The following is an 11,416-nucleotide window of genomic DNA, read 5'->3' as shown; positions in this document are numbered from 1 at the left end:
TCCTTTGTTGAGATTCAGGCTTTCACATGAAATAGGCAACACATGGAAAGAATAGTTGGTTGTTAAGAGAACTAAATAGGCACTTGCACAGAAATAGTTAAGGATGCCATTTCCAGGAGGAGAAGGGAGCCAGGGAGAGTCGACTGCAGGCAGAGCTGAACCCTCTCTCACACGGTTCCTGAAGATGTCTGTGCATAATTCAATTTGAAGGCCAGGCTCATACCAAAATCCATAACCCCCCAGTGCTGTACACGCCTGCCTCCGTGGATTTAAGTTTCACTTGAGCAACATATGGAAAACATCTGCCTGTTGCAACCTAGTGTGGCTCCTTTCTGCAAAGCCTTGGAAGTGCTCACGGTCTCTTTGGATTGGTTTCCAAAGAGGAACTGCTCTCTGGCCTGCTGCTTTTTCTCCCATTTAAACCTGAGCTGTGTAATTTGGGAAGATAAGCAGATCTCTTCACGGATGGCAGAAAAAGGATATTTGGGTTCAGGCTGGAGCACGTCGGGCTCCTGCCAGAAAGAGCAAACGCACCCCAGGACACGGCTGGGGCTTGTAACATCCCCCCCTGGGCCAAGAAACGAATATAATTTATTGCAGGTTCAGACAACTGTGAGTCAAACAGCTCGTAATGATCCCTCAGGGGTCCTTCACCTCCGGGGGAGTGTCTCCAGCCAGCCACACTTCTGCATCCTCTCCTGCCTGGAGAATCCCTGGCTCCTCCCTCAAGGCCACTCTGAGCCCTCTGTGCAACCAAAGGCAAGGTCAGAGCCCACCTCTCACCCCGTGGACACGGCAGATTTGGGTCTTGTTCTGTTCTATGCACAGTCACAAAGGCCACTGGCAAATGAAAGGGATTTGTTGATGAATGACCCTAAAAAGATGAGCAAAATGCTCCATTCTGGCCATTTTCTACCCACGTTCTCTGGGCAGGTCTCTCCCAGACGTTACAAGTGAATCCGTCTAAAAAGTGTCACCACCAAGGCACTGTGGGCACCAACTCATCCACAGGGAGAACTGGGAGCTCAGATTCTTCCCCCAGAGGGTGGTTGGGCACTGCCCAGGCTCCCCAGGGCAGTGGGCACAGCCCCAAGGCTGCCAGAGCTCCAGGAGGGTTTGGACAATGCTCTCAGGGACAGGGTGGGGTTGTTGGGGTGTCTGGACTGGATGGTCCTTGTGGGTCCCTCCCAACTCAACTGTGATTCAGTGACAAAAAGGTGAGAGGATGTATTTACTCAAACTTTTCTAGACTCACATCATAGTTCAAAATTGAAACACTTTGCACTGAATACACTAAGAATTATTTTCCCTCTGGACAACGTCGTGCTCACAAAAATAAGTATTTTCTTTGCACTTGCCCTTGCTTAGTTTCCACTGGAAGTTTTCTGCCCATATGGAGCAGAGCCCTTAAACTCCAGTAGAATTTCAGCAGCTGTAATGATGGCAAAAGATGAAATTCCCCCATTCCTGGACAGGCAAAAGTCATCTCAGCCATGGAAGTGTGGTGGGAAGGAACTCAACAGAGAGCAACGAAAATAGCAGCTTCAAGCAAGCAAAGACACTAAAACCTGAGCCATGCTACTGCCTAAGCTGGGATGTCACAGATAGGAAGGGATCTGGAAAGTAAGACTAATTATTTAATCTGGGAAAACAAGCCTTTGAAGTGTGGGCTGTATCAGGGCAGTGATGCAATTGGATGTGACACAAGGTGATGGATTTCAGCCACAGAGCCTCTCTGAACAAAAACCACTTTGTGCAAACACAGATTTTGGGCAGCTTCCTGCAGCCAACACTGCTGGGTTTATATTCACTAAGCAAGATAAATGAAAAGCAAAGGCAATTTAGGAGCAAACCCATCCCTTTGCAGCGATATTGAAGTGACCTCACTGACAGGGAATTGCTTTTAACTGGATAACCTGTGTATACACACGTGTAAACAATCCCCCAGATACCACAGCTCGTGTCTGTTCTCCACAGAGCTCCTGAAAGGTCATTAGGCACAACCCAATTGGCTACTCTTTGGTATATTCATGTTTGAGTTAGCTCTGAGTACCTCTCGCTGTTTGTTTGTCGCACCTTTTTTTGTCTCTGAGGGATTTACACACACAGCTCACCAACCTTTAGATTCTCAGATAACAGGCAGCCAGAGATGATATTGTGTATTACAAATAATTCACTTTTTCCCAATCTTGCTTCGTCTGCCTCAGTCTAAACCAAGAGCCTGAAAACATGTTTGTTGTCTGAGAATGGAAAAACATCCTACTCAGCTCCTTAATTACCTTCCTTCCCTCTTCCATCCCCACCTCCCTTACCCCCAATACTTTCCAGATTAGATTTTCTCAGACTTTCCAACAGACCACACACTGGGAATTACGCAACTCAGGCACAAACCAACCTCCAGTTGGGGACAGTCGATGGCTGAGAGGCAGGAGGAGGAACCACCACGGGTGTGTCGGGGTGGTGCCAGCCCAGCCCACCCCACAGACCCCTTCCTTGCTGCCCTCCTTGCACCCAGAAATGGCAAAAGTTGCCTTGTGCTCCAGCCCATCCCAGCAGCACAGAGAGCTTGGGAAAAGCCACGAGCCTGGGAGCACATGGCAGTATCACAGGGACAGAGGAGCTCTCAGAGTCCCACAGCTGTGTTTGAGCCTCACTCCAAAGAGGGAATTCAAAGACAAAGCCTGTGCACCAAGAGGAACCCAAGTCAGGCATATACCTACTTGAAAATCCCAGGATCACTGAGGTTGGAAAAGCCCTCCCAGCCCATGGATCCCCCTGTGCCCCATCCCCACCTTGTCCCCCAGCCCAGAGCACTGAGTGCCACATCCAGCCCTTCCTTGGGCACTCCAAACCTCCCTGGGCAGCCCCTGCCAGTTCCTGACCACCCTTCCCAGGGAGAAATTCCTCCTGAACATAACAATCACCTCTACTTTACCAGGCTTCTCAAGTTTCTAAAACATTGCTTTGATGTTGCTATTTATTATTTACATTCTCAGGAGAGCAGCTGGAGGGCCCACAGTGGCAGGAACCCCCATATCATAGAGTCAGAGAAGAGTTTGAGTGGGTTAAAAGCCATCCAGTCCCACCCCCTGCCATGGGCAGGGACACCTTCCACTATCCCAGGTTGCTCCAAGCCCCGTCCAACCTGGGCCTTGGACACTTCCAGGGATGGGGCAGCCACAGCTGCTCTGGGCAACCTGTGCCAGGGCCTCCCCACCCTCCCAGGGAAGGATTTCTCCCCAATATCCAAGGCACAGGTAGCCCAGGTTTGCATGAGCAAAAGCAGAGACACAAATGGAAAGGGAACACACATTGCAAGTTAGATATAATTACATGGGTTGGTTTTTTTTGCTATTCTCTGGATATTTCATAGGCAACACATAATTTGTACCATATTATCCCTCATCTCACCTAAGCAATGCATCTCTGAAATGATTAATGGCCCACTGAACTGATGAGATTATGGAATTCAAACCAGATTAACACCAATAATCTGCCACTACATTAATGTCTGATCCAACAGCGCCTTGTTTTGCTTTTTCAAAGGTAACAGACGCAGCTCTGATCGTGCTGATTTACACACTCCCTAAACCAGATCCAGCACTAACAGATTATCCACACAGTTATGGGGGGTTAGGGGTAATTAGGGCTGGAAAAGCAAAACTCTAACAAGCTGTCCTTAAGAGTTCTCTTTTATTGCTTAAAGCAATAAAGTTCGAGTATATAATAGAAATTATATATCATCACATAACCATCCCAAAAAGCTGCACTATTTAGTCAAACCAGCCACGTGCCCCCAAAGCAGCTCCAGGTATGTTTATTTTACTCGCAGTCCCCTCCCCAGCCCTGGCACACCCCGAGCACAAACCGAGCTCGCAGGGAGCCCTTTCTTTCCCCCAAAATAACGCCGCCCGGCACAGCCAATCCAGGCGGCGAACTCCGAGCGCTTCCACCCCTGCATTGCTGCACGTCTCAGAAATCCGCTCTCGGGGGGGGGAAAGCGGCGGCTCGAGGAGCGGCTTTTTCCCCGCTTTTCCCCCCTCCACGAGTCAGTACATCCCCCAGTGGAACCTGGAAGGCTGGGATTGAGCAAAACTGCACGCCCCCTTTCTCCTCTCCCGGCCAAAACCAACAGCCCCGAGTGCTCCGGTTACACCACTGGCACGGGGGCTGCTCATTCATTCGGGCTGAGGCGCTCGCAGCATTTATTAGGGGCTCCCCTCCCAGCCCTGGCCTTGCTAAACCCCGAGCGCGGCTCCAGACACAGCCCAGGGATCTCCGGGAAGCGGCTGGGAGAATGCTGCCCCAAGAAATACTCTCTCTGCTCACCCTCCTCTGTGTCCTCGGGGCTTCGGGCTCTGCCCTGGATGAAGACAACGACTACGACCTCATGTACGTGAACCTGGATAACGAGATTGAGGCTCCAGCCCCTGGCACCGAGGAAAGTAAGTGAATTTAAACCGAAGCTGTGGAAATGCAGGATTGCATTCTTTGTTGCCCAGCTCTTGCAATAGTTATTATTGCAAACGTTTTTTTCCAGAGGGAGATGCCTGTGCTTGTATCAGTGGGTTATTATGGATAACAGTGCTAAAAGCACTGGGATGAGGTACCTTGGAATTTGCTTTATATTCTTAATTTTTCAGCTTTTCTGCAAGAGACTGTCAATGACAGTTTTAGAATTTCTTTAAAACACACTATTTTACTTTTCTGTTTCTGTATAGAGGGAAATGCACTCACCCCTCCCATGGCAGGGCAGTTGGAACTAGATGGTCTTTAAGGTCCCTTCCAACCCAACCCAAGCTGTAATTCCACGATTCTGGGACAGTCTGGAGCACATAAGCCTCGCCCAGAGCCAGATTTTTGTCAAAACTCCTTCTGTTTAAAACTAAGTACAAAGGAACTGCAACATCTGTATCTTCCCTTCCAGCTGCTTCGTGCGACTGCCAGCGGGAGCACACGGAGTGGGACAAGCTGTTCATCATGCTGGAGAACTCGCAGATGAAGGAGAACATGATGCTGCAGGCGTTGGACGAGCTCCCCAGGGTGGACCTGCAGACCCTGAGGGCAGAGCTGGCCCAGCTCACCACCAACCTCGCCGGCTCCTTCGCCGCCACCCTCGACAGGGTCACCTCCCACATCGTGTCCCGGGTGGAGCAGGTGCTGGTGAGGAGCAGGGACCAAGCTGAAGAGGCCAAGAGGCTCCAGGAGTCCGAGCAGGGGAAGGTTCTGGAGCACGTCCTGCAGCTGAGCCACAACGTGTCCGTGAAGCTGGGCTGGCTGGAGAGCGCCTGGCTGGGCAGGGCTGAGGAGCAGGAGACAGCTCTGCAGCAGGACAAACTGGATGCCACCAGAGGGGACAATCTGCTCCTGAACTCGCTGTGGAAGGAGCTGCAACAGACCCGGGCGGAGCTGAAGGTGTCGCAGCAATGGGCAGCTCAGCACCTGCTGCCAGCAGGTGAGTCCAGGGGAGCTTTACCTGAGCTCCCTGGGGGTCTGTCCAAACAGGGACCCTACAAACACCCTCCTGAGCACCTCCCTCTCTCCACAGGACTCCAAAGAAACCTTAGGAACAGCAGGGCAGCTTTAAAACAGTCTGTGCAGAAAGGGGGGAAACCCATTAACTTCTGGGAAAAGAGGTGCTGAGCTTCTCAAAGGTGGGGTCAAAGCAGGGCTTAATCCAAGTCCTTACACAGGGCAAAGCCAGCCAGGATCCCATGTCCAGGCTCTCCCAGATCAAAACAGCTCAGCAAACATGTTTTAAACATCCAAATTATGTTCTCACACCTTTTACCTGCCCAGCTGGTAACACCTCTGCACGTGCATTACTGAGCCCTCCTCTTCTCTCCCTGCATGTTCCCACTCCTTCCTCTCCCTAAATTAACACCTCCTCACCCACTCCAGCTGCCCCAGAGCAGAGGACTGGTGTCAGCCAGCCAGGCACACCCCCACAGCAGGGAGGGCACATCCCCTGCACCCAGCAGTCAGGGCAGAGTCCTTCCTCTGGATGGATACATTAGGAACCCTGGGGTGGTGGTTTTGGGGAATTTTTGCCCTTCCAAAGCATTTCCACTGCTCAGCGAGCAAGGTGACCACAGAAAGATGAGCTCATACCTCAAATTCCACATCAGTTTTCTATTGCAGTGCAATGAGACACCCCAAAAAAGCAACTTGGCTGTGGCAGAGCAGCCCCTTACCTGTTTGAAGTGTGGGTGCACAATTTGCCACATGCATGGCACAGCTACACTGGATATCAGTGAGCTGGCACTGCCTGGCCTCTAAAAGCTGACTAATGGCTGTGTTTTCCACAAATCTAAGTTATTACAGCTTAAAAGCCCCACAGAAATCTACGCTCAGAGAGTCCTGTGGGAGTGGGGGTGCGGGGAGGTGGGAGTGCAGCCACACCAGCCTTACCAGAGACCTGCAGCAGCATCTCCTGAGTGAGATCTTACACAGGGGAGCAAGAAGGAACAGCTTGTGACTGCTAAACTTCCACAGACACGACATAATTCCCATCAAAGCGCTTTATGAGCTCACCTGAATCTGTCCCTTCATGGCAGACACCCAGTCAGTGCTAAGAGTAAATCGCTTTCACTCCTTTATCACAACACCTCAGTAATCTCTATGTACTGGGGGTACATCTTACAGCATATTCCTCTTTTCCCCAAACACAAACCTCTTGCCTTCCAGAGCATGATCTCATTCCTTATCTTCTCCTGTAGCCCAGCCAGCCTCACTCAGCTGCTCTGCACTAGGTGAGAGCAACAAACCCGATCTGCACCGAGCATCTCAACCTCATCACTGGAAATTCACTTTATTTCCACTGGTTCCTACATGATTTTATATAAAACCTTCACATTTTTCAATTTAAAGGCTACATTTTAAGTACTTCCAGAGCCCCTCTTCTGGGTTTATTTTTTTCTAGGGAATTTTTAGCAACTGACTTTAATTTCTCACGTCTTGAATTCCTGCCAGCCCGTATTCTTGAGGGATTTTCTAATCACACTTTTTGTTCTTCGCTGAGGCTGGTTTTAATTTTGTTTAGGCTTTGATAATAAAGCCTGAAAGCCCGCTAATTAAAAGCTTTTTCACAATAGTGCTGCTAAGTAGCACTTTAAGGAGCATCCCCAGCAGTTGCTCGCTTACCCTGCCCCTCCTCAAAAGGGCCAGTGGAGAGATGTAAAAATCTGCTGGAAGCTGGAGGGAAGCAGCCCATGAAATACCAGAGCAGAGCAATCCTGGAGGGCACAAAGAGTCCTTCATTCCCTGGAGCACAGATTTCCACACACGTTTCAGGCATTTCAGATCCTCCAGCTCCTTTAGACAGGAAATGAAGCGGCTTAATTGGAGAAGGGGCTGATTCTTCTCCCGTGTCACCTTGAACATTAAGTTATGGACAACTAGGGAACAGCACATAAAATGCCAAAAGTGCCTTGGCTTTAGTGATCATCAGCTACTTTTCCAAGCTTCTTAGAGTCCTGTCAGTGGTTTTAACTAACCTAATTTCTATTATCAACACCCTGATTAATGAGACATGAGAGATGAACTGTTTCAAAAACACGAGTCGTCTTATGCATTTCCCACATTTACCCAGTGCCCAGGAATGTTACTGACCAAAAATCCTAAAGGCAGGATCAGGAAAGGGAGTTGTATTAAACAAATAGGCCCATCTCAGCACATTCCTGCCAACACTCCCTGTGCTACTTTTTGGTAGCTCTTGTCCTCCCCTGCTGCCCATTTATCCATGAGACAACCTCAGGACACAGCCCAGCAATTCCCTCCTCCAGCCACAGCCTCCACTCTGTCCCAGGAATGCCACGGTATCCAAACCTGCTGTTGGATGGCTCACTCACCCCAGCCCCTCACCACAAGGTTATTTTCACTATTTAATACTTAAAAAGAACTCTGAGGCTTAACCAAGAGCTAAGGGAGGTCATAACTGCCATAACTGCCCAGGTTAAGGCTGATTTCTTTAGGTGAGGCAGCAAAAGAGCTGCTCTTCCAGGAGGCACTGCTCCATACAGACCCTTGGGAAGCCCCATCATGGAACAGTTTGGGTTGGGAGGGACCTTAAAGCCCATCCAGTGCCACCCCCTGCCATGGGCAGGGACACCTTCCACTAGCCCAGGTTGCTCCAAGCTTCGTCCTGGACACTTCCAGGGATGGGGCAGCCACAGCTTGGTGATCTTAGAGGTCTTTTCCAACCTTAATGATTCTATGATATATCAAAGGTCCCACCTGTGCACTAGACCAGTTTCTATTTCCCTGACGATGTTTTTAATTTTCCCCAGGGTGTGAAACCGCGATTCTGTTCCCCATGCGCTCCAAAAAGATATTTGGGAGCGTCCACCCAACTGCTGGAATGACCCTTCGCTCCTTCACTGCCTGCATCTGGATCAAGGTGACCGAGGCTTTGGACAAAACCATTGTCTTCTCCTATGGAACCAAGTTCAACCCCTATGAAATCCAGCTTTACCTCCGCCAGGACTCCGCGGTGCTCGTGGTCGGGGGCGGCCAGCACAAGGTGGCTGCCCAAAATGCGGTTATTCCCGGGAAGTGGGTCCATCTGTGTGGCACCTGGAGCTCAGAGAATGGATCAGCAGCCCTGTGGGTGCAGGGGGAGCTGGCAGCCAGTGCCCTGGACGTTGCCAGTGCTCACACCATTCCCGACGGGGGGATCCTGCAGATCGGGCAGGAGAAGAACGGCTGCTGCGTCGGAGGGGGGTTTGATGAAGCTTTAGCCTTCTCTGGAAAACTGACTGGCTTCAACCTGTGGGACAGAGTGCTCAGTGCCCCAGAGATCACGGCACAGAGCGGGGAGGGCTCGTGTGGCACCAGGGGCAACGTGGTGGGGTGGGGGGTCACGGAGGTTCTGCCCTACGGAGGAGCCCAGTACGTGTCCTAAACCCTGGCACGGCACCTTCTGCACAGAGAATGTACTTCCCAAAGAGCTGAACCCCAACACTCCAACTGAACAGAGCTGTAGGAGCCCACGTCCCAAATTCCCAAGGAAGATCAGCATTGCAAGTTTACAAAAAGAGGCACTGTGGAGATGGGGGTCGGATCTCTGCCTGCTGTTTTGGGAAAACACTGAAAAGATCCCACACATCAAGGCATGACGTTGGAAAAGCTGTTCCTGAGGTCTGGCAGCTCTGTCTGTCCAGCACAGTGTTTTCTGATGGATCAGAGCACCGTGGACACTCGGGAGTCAGAGGGTGCTCCCGACATCCCTGCTGAGGGAATCCTGACCCTTCTCTGCAGAACAGGCAGAGGATGTGGATTCCCCATCCCTGGGAGTGTCCAAGGCCAGGCTGGATGGGGCTTGGAGCAACCTGGGCTAGTGGAAGGTGTCCCTGCCCATGGCAGGGGGTGGAACTGGATCATCTTTAAAGTCCCTTGCAACCCAAACCATTCCTGACTCCATGATCTTCCAGGCTCCTCCAGCCCTCGGGCTCTACAGCATTAATGTGAATTGTACAGAGGAACCACCTAAGTCAAGAAATGTGTTGTTTATTAATCGTTGTTAGTCATTTGTAGACTATAACAAAACTAGCTCCTTGTTTAAATCATTATTTATGCCATGGATTGATATCAAAGTAATATTCCCCATCATAATCTGATGTTACATTGGGAGAAAATGCAGCTGTATTATATTGTAAATGGACTTTGTGATAATTTTATTGAAATTATTTTTGTAAAGTCGTTCTGTAAATAAAGATACTTTACTAAACTAAAACTCTCCATGCTTCTCATGAACCAAAACTCTGAAACCAAGTCCCATGTGGGAATCTTCCCATGTTTTGAACCATATAGTTCTAGAAAAAGAATAGAAATAGTGACCTCTCATAGAAACAGAGGGATCCTCACGTGCATTGAGCTGAGGCTGTGCTAAGGCAGTGCTTGGAGGCTGAAGGAAGGATTGGTTTGGGATATCCTCAAATAAAAATCCATCAGCCCCCCTCCCATAATGCTGCCCTCTGAGGACAGACTCAGTTTTAAGGCACATTTAGACACCCAAAGTCACCCAGAGGCGTTTGCTGCTGACAGGAGGTTTGTACAAGGAACTGCTGCTCAGTGCCAGGGATTTCCTCCTCTCACTCTCACAAGCTTATCCCAAACCCGATAAAAACCCAGGGCTGGATACAGAGCACAGGCAGCAGGTGCAGAGCCCAGACTCCAGGGGTGATTTCCATGTGGAAAGCAGAGCACAGGCAGGGGATGATGAATAGCTACTCACTGGATCCGTAACCATTTACAACAAGAGCATCACGCGCTGCCTCTGAACAAGTTATCATGAGGGATGTCTTGTTCAGAGCAATTCTCATTTCCCCTGGAAGCAGCCCATCCTTCTTCTCTATTCCCACGTTTCTCTGCCTTTCTCATTCCCTACAGATGTCCTGAGAACACACTTGGAAAAATCTCCTGGCGTGTTGCTGCTACGCTTCTTCCTGAACACGACTCCAGATCCTTGTTCCAGGATACAAAAATAGTGAGGAAAAGCTATGACAAGGTAAATTCCCCTTTACTGTGCTTCATACCCAGAGTTATATTACCTGCTCCAAATTTCTGGCAGCACTGTTTATTTAAGGGAAAAGTAATTGCTCTGATTGCTGGAATTTCTCCTGTTACCCTGCAATAAAACTGGATCTAAAGCTTAGTAGTAAACTGGACAGAAATCCCTCCCTAAATCATATCTGTGAATAACCTTAACAACAGAACAAGGAAATATTACCTGTGTTCATCTGCTGGCAGCCAGAAAACAGATCTCAGAGTTACAAAAACACTTCAGGTCCCAATATTGTGCAAGGGCAAAATCACTCTCAAATCCCCTTCCCATACAGTTCCCTCCATTAAAGGAAAACAAATGTCCACGAAATGCAGCAGAAAAAGGAAACTCCTCAGAAAGATCACCAGAAATCCTTCCTGGCTGCTTTTCCTGCTGTATCTCATACCTGAAAAGCTCTGTCTGGGAAGGAGCCTCCTCCTGTCTCTGCTCTGGTTTGGCACAGGACCAAGTGCAAAGCCAGTCCTTCCATTCCCACTGACTCAGCTGGAAAACTTCCCTCTTTCCAACTGCTCTGCTCTCCCTTTGTCACCTCTGTGGACCAGCAAAGCTTTCCCACAGCCCAGCACCACAACTCACACTTCTTCCCTTCCTTCCTCGCTTAACTACCTTTTGTCTTGGTCAGCAGTTTGGCTGTTTGGAAAACACCAAGTAAATGGTATTTTTGGGGGGATTTGGGGCTCCAAACGTGGAAAAGCCACGGTGGCCCTGCCCTTGCACTGCCCATGGAGAAGTGGAGGAGCAGGGTGAGACTGGAGAAGTGGAGGAGCAGGGAGAGACTGGAGAAGTGGAGGAGCAGGGAGAGACTGAAAAAGTGGAGGAGCAGGGAGAGACTGAAAAAGTGGAGGAGCAGGG

At 49.8% G+C, this 11,416-nt stretch overlaps 2 protein-coding genes across 4 annotated transcripts in view; one reads left to right on the top strand and one right to left on the bottom strand.

Moving 5' to 3' along the window:
- The window catches only part of VEPH1 (ventricular zone expressed PH domain containing 1), a 60,142-nt gene that overhangs the window by 37,388 nt on the left and 11,338 nt on the right, over positions 1 to 11,416 (bottom strand). The gene's annotated exons all lie outside the window — the stretch shown is intronic.
- PTX3 (pentraxin 3) lies at positions 4,084 to 9,407 on the top strand. Its single transcript, XM_027685706.1, has 3 exons — positions 4,084 to 4,445; positions 4,928 to 5,455; positions 8,289 to 9,407. Exons 1-3 carry the CDS (start codon positions 4,298 to 4,300, stop codon positions 8,900 to 8,902), a joined length of 1,290 nt encoding a protein of 429 aa, XP_027541507.1. The 5' UTR covers positions 4,084 to 4,297; the 3' UTR covers positions 8,903 to 9,407.

This window comes from Neopelma chrysocephalum, unplaced genomic scaffold, assembly GCF_003984885.1.
Source record: "Neopelma chrysocephalum unplaced genomic scaffold, ASM398488v2 Primary Assembly neopelma1_69, whole genome shotgun sequence".
Taxonomy (NCBI): Eukaryota; Metazoa; Chordata; class Aves; order Passeriformes; family Pipridae; genus Neopelma; species Neopelma chrysocephalum.
Note: the sequence above shows the minus strand (reverse complement) of the source record. Positions and strands in the feature narration are given on the sequence as shown.